At 41.2% G+C, this 12897-nt stretch overlaps 2 gene segments (V, D, J or C); both read left to right on the top strand.

The window, feature by feature from the left end:
* The first annotated feature begins 2392 nt into the window (after positions 1-2392).
* LOC103682261 lies at positions 2393-2995 on the top strand. The segment is given in 2 exon segments: positions 2393-2540; positions 2664-2995. Coding segments are annotated over 2 exon segments (465 nt in total).
* A 7394-nt stretch (positions 2996-10389) lies between these two features.
* On the top strand, positions 10390-11486 carry LOC103682262. The segment is given in 2 exon segments: positions 10390-10526; positions 10714-11486. Coding segments are annotated over 2 exon segments (645 nt in total).
* Positions 11487-12897: the final 1411 nt, after the last annotated feature.

Here is a 12897-nt window from a genome sequence, read left to right as displayed (position 1 = left end):
ATCCAGTATAATATGTTTTCTTTCCTCTTTTGATAAAAGGGTCACATCTGAGACCGTATTCCTATTCATCTAAGAATTAAATAATTCTTCTTTATTAGTTCCATTTGCATAAATAAAGAACCCGTAAAAGACACTCTTAAAATATTTCCAAAGCATAGGAAGAATCTCAGAAGAGATTTCCAAATCTCTCTGAAATTTGACAATCTCTAGTGTCAAAGAGGGGGAACAGGCTTTTGGTATCATCCAGCTCTGTGTTCTAAACTATTAGCTCTGCCATGAACTTTCTTGATAACTGTGAGCTTTGTTTCATCACTGGTAAAATGGGAGAGTGTATCTTCTTTAGTATTTTGTTGTGACAATTTATCAATAATATACCCAGAGAGATTGACAAGTAGCAGATGAGCAATTTAGGGGGGTAATCTCAGTAGGTACAGAAAAAACATTTGACAGGGGTGCCTGGGTGGCACAGTGGTTAAGCGTCTGCCTTCGGCTCACGGCGTGATCCCGGCGTTATGGGATCGAGCCCCACATCAGGCTCCTCTGCTATGAGCCTGCTTCTTCCTCTCCCACTCCCCCTGCTTGTGTTCCCTTTCTCACTGGCTGTCTCTATCTCTGTCAAATAAATAAATAAAATCTTTAAAAAAAAAAAAAGAAAGAAAAAACATTTGACAAAATCCAGATCCATTCCCGATTAAAACTCCCAGCAAATTACAGAGAATTGAAGGGAATTTCCTCACCTTAAAAAAGGACTTCACAAAAAGTCTACATCAAATGTCATCCTTGATGGTGAAAGCTTAACTCTTTTTCCTTAGTTTCAGCAGTAAGGGAAGAGTTTTGGCTCTCAGCACTCGTATTTCATATTGAAGTAGAGGTTCCAGCCCATGTAATAAGGCACGTGAGGAAACAAAGGCCATACGGTTTGGAAAGCAAGAAATGAACTTATCTTTAATAATAGCAGCATAATTGTCTGAGCAGAAAATGCAAAGGAATCTATGAAAAAAAGCTACTAGAAAAAACTGGTTTAAGAAAATCAAATCTACGCCTACCATATGATCCAGCCACTCTACTCCCAGATATGGGTGCAAGAGAAATGAAAGCATATGTCTATAAATTATCTTATATGCAAATGTTCATAACAGCTTTATTTGCGAGATCTTCACTGGGGCTAATTGGTATGTTCATCAACAGGTGAATAGACAAACTGTTTTATAAGCACGTGTTGGGATACTACACAGCAACAGAAAGAAACAGTCTTAATAATTATGACTATGGAAGAATCTCAAAATAGTTGTATTGTGAAGTGCCAGAAAAAAGAATGTTGGCTCTGGACTCATGAAGCCCCTTGACCTGATTCTGTGGAGAGTGTCCTCCAGGAAACAGCCTGAGCTAAGCTTCCATCTGTATGTCTAGAGATAAATGTTTACAGGGCTTTACTGAAGATGTGTCCCTTTCCAGAAGGTTATCCTCATAATCCTGATTTCTTACCTTGTGGGGATTATTACTTTTTTTAAATATTGCAACAAGCCTGACAGAGGCATAGTAATGGAAAGCATCCTTGAAGCTAAAACCTGTTAAGAGTGCAGCATTAGTATTTGCTGCCTGATTCCCATACACTACAGTGTCATCTTACGTCAGAGTCAACAAAACAGTGAGAACATAAGATAAGAATCTCGGGTCATTCTCTAGGGATCTGACAACTTTACATATGGCGTTTCTTCTGTCTATGATTCCTATTTTCAGTTTTTGATAATTCTGAAAATTAAGAATATTTGATTATCAAAGTATCTATCAAATACCATGCCATTTTTATTGAAAAGTTTTTTATGAGAAAGATAGTATTCCTTAAGATTGGTATTATTTTAAGACCTAGTAGATACTGTACTTCAAGTAAAGACCATTTGTTCATTATTTTTGTTAAGTAAAAATATTTAGTGGGTATGTAAAAAATGACAGTCACTATTCTGACTATCAGGGTACAATGTCAAAAAACACGGGATCACTCAGCAATGACCTGACTTCCTATTACTTTTTCTGTATTCAACCCCATCCCCTTTCCTGGCAGTCGGTGGGTTACAGGCTGGCCCACATGGCACATGAGAATATGAAGCACTGTAGTAAGATGCTTTAGAAGATTTTTACCCTCCCAGCTACAGCTACAGAAACACCCTCAGATGCTGTGTTAGAGAACTTCCATATCAGGTAGTGTCTTAAGAACGAATAGACCTGAGAGGACAGGATTTCTGTTGTTCAGAATTCTGAGGGCACCTGAAGACTGACATGTGCCTCATGAAGTCAGGGATGAAACACTTGGCTGACTTGGGGAGGACTCTGGCCAACACAACACGCACTTCAGTCCCCGTCCACCAGGGGGCGGAGCTTCCTATCACAATCACATTTCCTGTGTGAAATGTGGGCTTCCACTGTTCATTTCTCTGTCACTCCAAGGTTTCTTCATGGTAAGAATGAAGAGCATTATTTAGGTGACACTGCAGAGATGAAGTGTTCTCCAGGCTTCGTGACTGTGGTACTCTTAATGCTTGGTAAGTAAAATGCCTCTGAAAAATTGGATCCTATTTTATATTGTGTCACCAAAACCTTTAACTCTAATTTTACCCGAGAGCTTTATGCCCAACATGACACAAGTCTCTTTTTTTCCCCCTCAGGAGAAACCCAGGGAAACTCAGTGACCCAGACAGAAGGCCAAGTGACCCTCTCAGAAAAGACTTCTCTGACTATAAACTGTACCTATTCAACGACAGGGTCCCCAACTCTTTTCTGGTATGTCCAGCATCCCAGTGAAGGTCTACAGCTCTTACTCAGGGCTTTTAGTGACAAAAAGGAAAGCAACAAAGGATTTGAAGCCACTTTGGACAGCAAATCCAAATCCTTCCACCTGGAGAAAGGCTCAGTGCAAGCGTCAGATTCCGCTGTGTACTACTGTGTCATGAATGACACAGTGACGGGGACTGCAGGGGGAGCTGAACGCAAACTCTGAGCACAACAGGGTCCTGGATGCTGAGCGTCTCTGACTGAGCCACTCTGGTTCCAGCTCAGTCTGTGGTCGTCTGTCCCTCAGTGTCTGCTTGATACAAAATCATACAAACGACTAGAGCACAGGAACCAGAAGAAACATCCCCAACCCTAGCTGCTCCTTAGTGACACAGGAAACAGTTTGATGCTTACTTTTCCTCAGGGCGAGGGGAAATAATTTCAAGATAAAACAAAGTACCAATGAATGGCTCTCAGTGCGCCTTAGAGGCTCAGTCACTTACATGTCTGACTCTTGATTTCAACTCAGGTCATGATCTCAGGATCCTGTGATCCAGCCCTGCATCAGGCTGCCTGAGCACTTGGCAGGGAGTCAACCACTCTCTCTGTCTCCTTTCCTTCTTCTCCTTCCCCTCCTCCTGGGCTCTCTCTGTCTCCAAAATGAATAAATAAAGCTTTAAAACAAACAAACAAACAAAACTAATGAAGGGGTCTCTTGCTCAGGCTTGCAGTGAACGTCCAGCCCCACAAGTTGTTCAGGGCAGCCTGGTGGGTGTTGCTGTGTCTGTGACACTTTTAGAGACACACGGTGTGCCACGGAGAAAGGCAAACTTGCATGAAAGTCTCGAGAAGGAGAAACCCAGGCCTGCTGTGGAAGCACCTCGGTGTGTGCTGAGCCCTTGGGAAAGGGTAGGGAAAAGCAGCAACCACATATTTTGGATAATTGAGGAAGATGGTGTTGCCCACGTTGGTGCATGTGTACCTGTGTGTGCGTGTGTTGAGTGTATTGGGGTGGAGGGAAGTAAAATATGGGAAGCAAGTGAGAGAATTTCTAAATCACAGAACAGCCATGCATCCATGGCTCTTTCAAAGAAGCAATGATCGCTTCTAAACCCAGGAAAGATTGGATGTTGGTCTTTGAGAAAATGAGAAGGACACATAAAAAATTTCCCCAAAATCTTGTGTAATACTAAACTTTTTTATTTTTGTTCACCAGTTCGTCTTTCCTTTACTCAAGGAAGTGCTTCAGTTCCTCCCTCTAACCCCTGAGAACCACTGATCTTTTTACTGTCTCCCTAGTTTAACCTTTTCCAGAATGTCGCATATTAAGTATCAAACAGAACGCTGACTTTTCAGATTGGCTTCTTTCACTTAGAAATATTCATGTAAATTCCTCCATGTCTTCCCATGGTTGATAGCTCATTTCTTTAAGCACTGAGTAAGATTCCTTTGTGTGGCTGTACCATAGTTCCCTTACCCTTTCTTCTTCTGAAGGACATCTTTTTTTTTTTTTTTTAAGATTTTATTTATTTGTTTGACAGAGAGAGGGAGACAGGGAACACAAGCAGGGGGAGTGGGAGAGGAAGAAGCAGGCTTCCAGCGGAGGAGCCTGATATGGGGCTCGATCCCAGCACCCCGAGATCATGCCCTGAGCTGAAGGGAGACGCTTAACGACTGAGCCACCCAGGCGCCCCTTCCGAAGGACATCTTGGTTGCTGCTTTCCTGTTTCGGCAATCGTGAATAAATTTGCTGTAAACTATTTTGTTCACGTTTTTGTGTACGCAGTTTTCCAGCCATTTGGGTAGACGCCCAGGATTGTTGTGGCGACATCATACGGTAGGAGTCTGTTTAGTTATGTAAGAAACAGCTACATTTGTGTTCCATTGTGGCGGTACCATTGTGCGTTCCCGTCAGCCACGAATGAGGTTTCCTATTGCTGGACATTCTTGCCCACACTAAAATAAAAACCAAACAGAGCAGCCTTGACAAGTCCCTGGGCAGTGATCACTTGCTAAATGAATGTAGTCCTACAAACAAAGCTTAATTTAGTTGATTTTGCCAGAGCAACTTGACCTGCATCGTTTTTTGCTGTGCGTCTGGAAGTCACAAGCGAAACTGGAACTGTTACCCAAGTTTGAGGTGGGGTACCCACTGACCAATTTCTGATAATATTTACAGCAATTCTGATATAACCAATCCCTGTGCAGAATAGACACTCACTGTCTCCTCACTGTATGAGCTGCTTTCTAACAATATACCCCTGAACGTCATTCCATGGTTTGGTTTAGTGCTCCGAGTTCATGAATTGTCTTTTTGGGGTGTGCACATGACATTTTTACTAATTGCTACTTTGGTGAAATTCATTGGCTTAACCTGGGCTATTTCTCAGTTTTTGACGCAACCATTTGATGGTGTTAGTATTTTGGATTTTGGCTGTTCTAACAGGGAGAACTGAGCTGTCTTATTGTTTTAAATTTTAATTTGTATTGTTTAAAGACACTTATCATGAGATAGAGCCTCTTAAAATTTTAAGTGTACGATACATGATTGTTGCCGATGGGTACAATGTTGTACAGCAGCTCTCTACTCTTTCATCTTGCCTATGGATTAGTAACTCCCCACTACCCCATCCCTAGAGCCCACGACAACCTCTTCTGTGTCTCACTCTGTGAATCTCAGTATCTGACTATTGTAGATACCACATTAGAGTGGAGTCTCGCGTTGTTCGTCTTACTGTGACTGGCGTATTTCAGTTAGCGTAATGTCCTCAAGAGTCACCCTTGTGCTTGCATATTGTAGGATTTCCTGGTTTGTTTGTTTTTCTCCGTTTTAAGGCTAAGCAGTAATCCACTCATGTATATAGCACACTTTCTGTATGCATTCATCTGTTATTGGACGTTCAAGTAGTTTCCCCGTCTTGGCTATTGTGAACAGTGCTGTAATGGGCATAGGAGGGCTTAGTATCTCTTTGAGATCCTGATTTCGATTCTTTTTGAAATGTACTCAGAATTGGGATTACTGGATCATATGGTCGTTCTATTTTAAACTTTTTGAAAAACCTCTCTACTGTTTTCCGTGGTTACAGCATTGTGCATTCCCACCAACAGTGTGCAAGTGCTCCAGTCTCTTCACATCCTTGACAACACCTGCTTTTTGTGTTTTTGATAATAGCCATCAATTTTCTTAAATGTATAAAGTATGGATGAAAGCAGAGAAGTTAAGTAAATGTACAGGCAAATACATTGAGATAGTCATCATTAAAAAGGAACTAGAAAATTACACAGTTTAAAGTATGTGCTTTTGGGGCGCCTGGGTAGCGCAGTCATTAGGCGTCTGCCTTCGGCTCAGGGCGTGATCCCGGGGTCCTGGGATTGAGCCCCACATCAGGCTCCTCCGCTATGAGCCTGCTTCTTCCTCTCCCACTCCCCCTGCTTGTGTTCCCTCTCTCGCTGGCTGTCTCTATCTCTGTCAAATAAATAAATAAATAAATAAATAAATAAATAAATAAATAAATAAATAATCTTAAAAAAAATAAATAAAGTATGTGCTTTTTTCTCCCACCTGTATGTTGTGGGAAATACCAATATTTTAAACACGGAGATACTTAATTGAATGGCCCATTTTCGCATAATTGCATGACTGTGTGAAGTGTATTTCACTGGGGCTTTGATTACATTTTCCTGTTAATCAGTGACATTGAGTGTTTGCTCACGTTCTTGCTGCCCATTTGAACGTCTTCTTCAAGAAATGTCCATTCTAGTCCTAAGATACCTTTGATTGGCTTATTAGTTTTTTTTTTTAACTATTATTGTAGGAGTTCCTTATACAGTTTGGATACTAACCGCTTATATATAGGCGGCTCGCAAATGTTTTCTCCGGCTCTGCAGGATGACTTTTGATGCTTTTGATTGTCTTCCTTGCTGTGCTGAGTTTTTTTAGTTTCCTTTGTTTTTTTTTAGCCTTTGTCTTTTTTTTTTTCTTAGATCTTTCCTTTGTAAGAGTTATCTAGTTTGCTAGCTAAGTGTTCTCTTGGACACCTTTTGACTGCCTCTTTTGCAGAACTGGCAATCCTTTGGGTTCTCTCCTTGGGTGTGGTGGGTTTAGCAGGTGAGGAGGGGACTTTAGACTTTGCACCCTGGAGCAGTAGGAAAATCCCAGCCCACCCGCTCCTGTTTCCTGTTGTCTTCTTTTAGATTTGTCTCTCAAGCAACATGGACAAATCGTTTTAAATTTTGATTCATTTCAATAATTTTGTAAATATATGTTTGATTACCAATATATTTGAACCTATTACTAATATTCTGGTAGTGCTCCATATGCTTTCACTTCATTCCTCTCTTTTCCGTTCCACTGATAGAATTTTCTCTTTTTCTTTGCTGATTTGGGAGAAGTAAAGTGTCTTTCTGTTTCAATGACAATATCCTCAGATTGTGTGTGTGTATGTGTGCAAGTGTGTACATTTTTTCTATGTCGAGTTTTATTCTGAGATTTTTTTCCTTGTATATACCAGTGCTTCTCTTTGGGTGTGCTTTTTCTTTTGCTAATTTACTATATTTAGAAAACCTCACTGGCTGGATGGAGCAAACTATATACTATCTTTATATCAGGACGGAGTTTCATTAAGAGTTTATGAAATGAGAGAATAAAACACCGTTGCATGGCACATTTAGGAAAATAATAGAAAAAGAAAGCCTTCCAACACAATAATCAGAACATGAATTATCTTCATTCTTCCTCAGGCCCTTTGTCCCTGACTTTCCACCACCTGGAGTAATTTTCATCTGCTAGCCCCAGGGCTTATTCCTTCATTTCTTCTTAGTCTCTGTTCCTAGCAAAACATGTGCTCATGTGAAGAATGCCCAACAGGCTTTATAGTTGTGTAGTATTTCATAGATAAAATAAATCATCTTAACCTTTAATCAGTAGAAGAAAGGATGTATAAATGGAAGTCTATCCCCGGTATGGAATATAATGGAACAAGGGATGTATATGGATTAATATAGTAAGACCTACACGATTTACTATTGAGTTCATAAATCAAGGTACAGAAAGGTAGAGCCAGTATGTATATTTGTATTGTAATAAATTATAAATACAATCTTATATATTTTCTGTTGATTCAAGTCTAGTAGAACATCTGGAAGCGTCAACTCCAAATTGCCGGGATGGAGAAAGAATTAGGGTAATAGTGACAAAGGGTCAGATGTGGGCGTGGCAGCCAAAGGGATTTTACTCTCCAGGTAATGTTTTATTACTTTAATAATTCATGTGTTCACAAATTTCTCCTATTGTTAAAGGTAATAAAAAGTCACAAAAGTCATCCTAAAGGTGTATCCATACTCTCCTCTATTCTTGTCACCAAAAAGGAGAAAGGAGAGAATGATTATCTTCGTCATAGGAATTTGTCCATTGACCTAAACTGTGCACAATTGTCCCTCCTCTGGGGTCACACGGTTTTTAGTTTTCACTCCTCTTAGGGTCCTACTCTTCCACTCTATTATAATTATGTATATTTTTGTCTTCTCCTGTAGACTGTAAACTAGTATGGTTTATTTATTTATTTATTTATTTATTTATTTATTTATTTATTGTCTTAATTTTATTTCCAGTTAGTTAACATACAGTGTTATAGTGATTCAGCCCTTCCACAGAACACCCGGTGCCATCAGGACAAGGGCAGTCCTTCAGCCCCTCACCAATGAACCCATCCCCCAAACCTCTCCCTTCTGGTAGCCATCAGATTGTTTTCTTTAGTTAAGGGTCTGTTTCTTGATTTATCTGTCTCTCTCTTATTTTTTCCCTTTTCTTGTTTGGTTTGTTTCTTAAATTCCATATGAGTGAAATTACATGGTCTTTGTCTTTCTCTGGCAGACTCATTTCCCTCAGCATTATACTCTCAGGCTCTATCCATGTCGTTGCAAATGGCAAGATTTCATTCTTTTTTTATGGCTGAATAATATTCCATTGCAGTTTTATATATTCTGAGCATCTAGTAAATTACCCCACTGAAACTAAAAGCTCAATAAATTATTATGGATTTCTATTGAACTAAGCTATGAAATCAAAAAAAATAGCAGAAGGTGAGAATTACTGAATTATTTTCTGATACCAGTTTCCATGCAATTCCATTTTAAAAGTAGGATTTGGTTCACTTGTAATCCCCATTCAATCTAAGCAGGTATCTTCTTTCCTGACCGTCTCCATTTCCTTCATCAGGAAGCTTGGAATGAATGGGGCTGGGGATATGTGTCTGCTGAGTTGCTTGGTCTGAAGGGGTTTTTGCTGACAGCTTCATTCCTCTAGGGGGCATTCTAGGCTTTACCAGAAAGATAGACTTTCTGATGGTCCAGGCTTGAGCAGTTAAAGATAAAAAAGAAATCACGTGAGCCAGTCCAATTATAGTCATAAATTATAAATTCTTACATAAAAAACTAATGACATATTATATGTCGGCTAATTGAACACAATAAAAAAATAAATTATAAATTCCTAGAATTACTCCCTAAAAAATTCCTTGATAACAACTTTAAGGTACTCTTATAAGAACATAAGGGATGTTTGGAGATTGGAAAGAAAAAATGTTTACCAATATGTTTTCAATTATCTGTGATAATTGGGGGGTTGAGAGAGGGAGGGACAGAGTTTGAGTAAAGTTGTAAAGTTGATCTCAGATTTTCAGTTCTGTCATTGCATATCAACTTCAGACACCTGGGGGCCACGTCTCTAGAAATCCACTATGCAGGTAATTCTGTACAGGTACCAGGGTAGGATTATTACTGGGCATTTGGACCATGGAAACTGAACAGAGAAGATCCCACTACCTGTTGTTAATTGTTATGAATAAAATCGCTTAAACTTACCGGCCTTGAAACTGTTTCTGTATCCCACATATCCTACCTTTTCATGTATCTCTGATGAGAGTGAAGAATGAAGAGAAGAATAAGAGAGGAAAAAATAAGGAAAATAAAAGAAGAAAAGGGAGAGGACACTATTGACTATGACAAGCAACATGTGGCCTGGACAGACTCAGCTGTGGTGGTGGACAGGGTGAGCAGGAGAGGTGGAGAAGTGGAAATTAAATCAGAGGGGACATTATGCAGACAACCTATTTTTCACCAACCAAATGCTGGTTGGAATCATTTTCTGTGCAGATGGACTGTCTGTCTTGGTTTCTAGAACTCTCTTGATTTCAAGAAGTTGTATTTATTCTGCAATACACAATGCATGCTATCAGATAGTTTTCCTTTATCAGTATTTTTACATGACTGAATTCTCACATTGTCTTTCAGACTATGCAATTTGGGGAATGGAGACACTCTTCGCCATAATGTTTCAAGATTCTGTGTAACCTCCTTTCCTCACTGACTCTTCTAGAAATATCACTCATCTTTCTTCACACACTAACCAACAAATTACTTACATAAAATGCTTTAAGAAAAAAAAATCTCTTGTATCTTCCTATATTGGAAATTATGACCCTGTCTGTCTGCACTGTTGACAAGCACAATTTTGGAGACATTACTGTGCAGTGCCACTGGGCCACTGTGGGTGGAGTCTCGAGTTCCCTGAGCGGCAGGGCTTAGGAGTGACTGGTGCTCAGTGGCTCTGCTGGAACGTTTGACTGTAAGACACAGTTTCTCTGGCCCAGGACTCTACTCTCTGCACAGTACGGGTGTCGGTAATTCGGCAACTAGACAAGGAATCATGAGCAGACACTGGGGAGCTCTGCTGGGGCTCCTGTGGGTGCAGGTGTGCTGTGAGTGGGGGCGTCCAGACGGGGCTGGGGAGCGGTCCGCAGCCCACAGTGGTGGGGGGAGCTGACACTGAGTTCCGAGAGAGTCCTAAATCCCCAGGGGTGTGTCTCGGGACATTTTACGAGTTTGGAAACTGCATTAGTGACCCCCAGTGACATGACCTGTGTTTGTTCTTCTCTTTCCACGCAGGGGTGAGAGGGCTGGAGGTGGAGCAGAGCCCTTCAGCCCTGAGCCTCCAGGAGGGAGCCCGCGCTGCTCTGAAGTGCAATTTTTCCCAAGTTGTGGACAGTGTGCAGTGGTTCCGACAGAACCCCGGGGGTGGTGGCCTCACCAGGCTGATTTACGTGGCTTCGGGCACGAAGCAGAGCGGAAGGCTCAACTGCACACTGAACACGAGGGAACGGTGCAGCACCCTCCACATCGCGGCCTCCCAGCTGGAAGACGCAGCCTCCTACCTGTGCGCTGCGGAGACACAGTGCTGCCTGCTGATCTGGGGCCTGCACGCCAACTGCAGCTGCGCCTGCGCCCTGGCCCCTCCCTGGGGCATCTGCACCCACAGCAGCCTTGGCACATTTTCAGATTTTCAGATCTATGTTACAGCACCTTTTCCCTCCAAAATGAGACCCATCAGGGTTGTCATTTCATTTGCTTTTCTTGACCTTTTTCTTCCCAGAAAGCCCTTTGCAGCTAAAAAGTTCTACTGTGGAACCATTGGAGCAGGTGACAGAGATGTCCATATCCAATGCCCTGGGAAAGCAGATCTCCTGGCAGGTAGCATGTAAATTATATGTAAGTAGCCAAATGGAAAATGTGCAGAAAATTCAATGGTCGTCAACAAACAGAAAGAGATGCCTGAATTTTTTTAGTTACCTGTAGGTGGTTCTTCTTCAAAGAAATGTAAAGAACGTAATATTTTTTAAGGTCCGTATTCAGCTTTTCCACTCTTGGAAATACAAATATAATAAAATAATTTTATTGACCGTTTGGCACTCTATTTATCTTACCACATTTATTTTCTATTTCCATAAGATAACACTGTGTAAATAAGTACTTTATTTTATGCACGAACAAAAGGAGGATTTTAGAGCCTAAGTGACTTGGTGCAGCTCATATTATTCTTAAATCAGTGAATCTGAGGTGACATAAGAGCTTATCCTCTGAGAACCTCATACAGAATTTGCTATAGAATCACAAAATCTAAATGATTTCTATTGATCAATTTGTACGATGTGTTGACATGTATCACTGACAAAAGTATCCTTTTAAGTCATTTCTAAATAGCACCTTGTGGGAAGATCTCACGGAAATTTTCATTGTGTTCCATGAAAATCCATGCTCTTCCTTGCATTTTGAATGAATCTATAGATCACGGTTTTATAACATCCTGCCCAGGTTGGGAAAGGGAGCAGAGAGCTTCCAGGATTCCCCTAAAGAACCCATCTCTGTTGTAGCCAGAGACAAAGACTTCTGACCCCAAACCCAAAGCTGAAACTTGCATGTGTAAGGATTCCAGCACACAGGGAATCCCAGCCTGCTCTGGTTGTTATTTTGACGAAAGGGCATTGACAGGAAAGACTGGGTCCCTGAAAATTCAGATGAAGGTAACCAGGCAGACTCCCAAAGCTGGGAGCAGAGCCAGCTTCTTGAACAGGGGACCTGGGCAGTTACACAGCCCCACGCTCTCCCAAGGAAGCCTGACCTTGGTTTAATGCTGGGCCCTCACTGTCTTGAAATTCATAGTAATTTTATCTTTGTCCTTGTCCTTTATAAGTGAGTCCCGTGAGTGGGAGGCGCAAGTGCCTGAGCAGAGAGATGTGTGGGGCAGCAGGACACAGGCAGGAGCGCACGCAGGCTCGGGGTCTGGGTCATGGCAGGCAGCGTGTGCGCTGAGCAGCGGGCAGGGCCACCTGGGGTCTGTGGCTGCTTTGGACTAACTGGGGCTTCGACGTCAGCAAAGGGCATAGTAAATGTTGTCAGGAAATTACTACAGAAGGAAAGTGTTTACATGGACATTTCAATAAAGCTGTCTGGCAGTTTCTTATACAACTAAACGTACTCTTACAGTGGCTTCCTGAGTATTTACCCAGGGGTTGAAAACTTATGTCTACACACACTTGTACACAGTTGTTTTATGGCAGTTTATTCATAATTGCCAAAACTTGGGAGTAAGAAGCATGTCCTTCAATAGTTGGATGAACAAATAATTGGTGGTCCATCTGTGAGGTATCAAGCCATGGAGAGGGGAAACATATACATTTTACTAAGTGAAAGCAGCCAATCCAAAAATGCTACTTATGACATGATTCTGATTCTATGATATTCTGGATAATGCAAAACTGTGAGGTAGTTAAAAATTGACCTAAAAATCTATCT

Source organism: Ursus maritimus, unplaced genomic scaffold (genome assembly GCF_017311325.1).
Source record: "Ursus maritimus isolate PB19 unplaced genomic scaffold, ASM1731132v1 scaffold_51, whole genome shotgun sequence".
In the NCBI taxonomy this organism is placed as follows: Eukaryota; Metazoa; Chordata; class Mammalia; order Carnivora; family Ursidae; genus Ursus; species Ursus maritimus.
The sequence above is the reverse complement of the archived record's forward strand: the minus strand, read 5'-3'. Positions and strand labels throughout refer to the sequence as shown.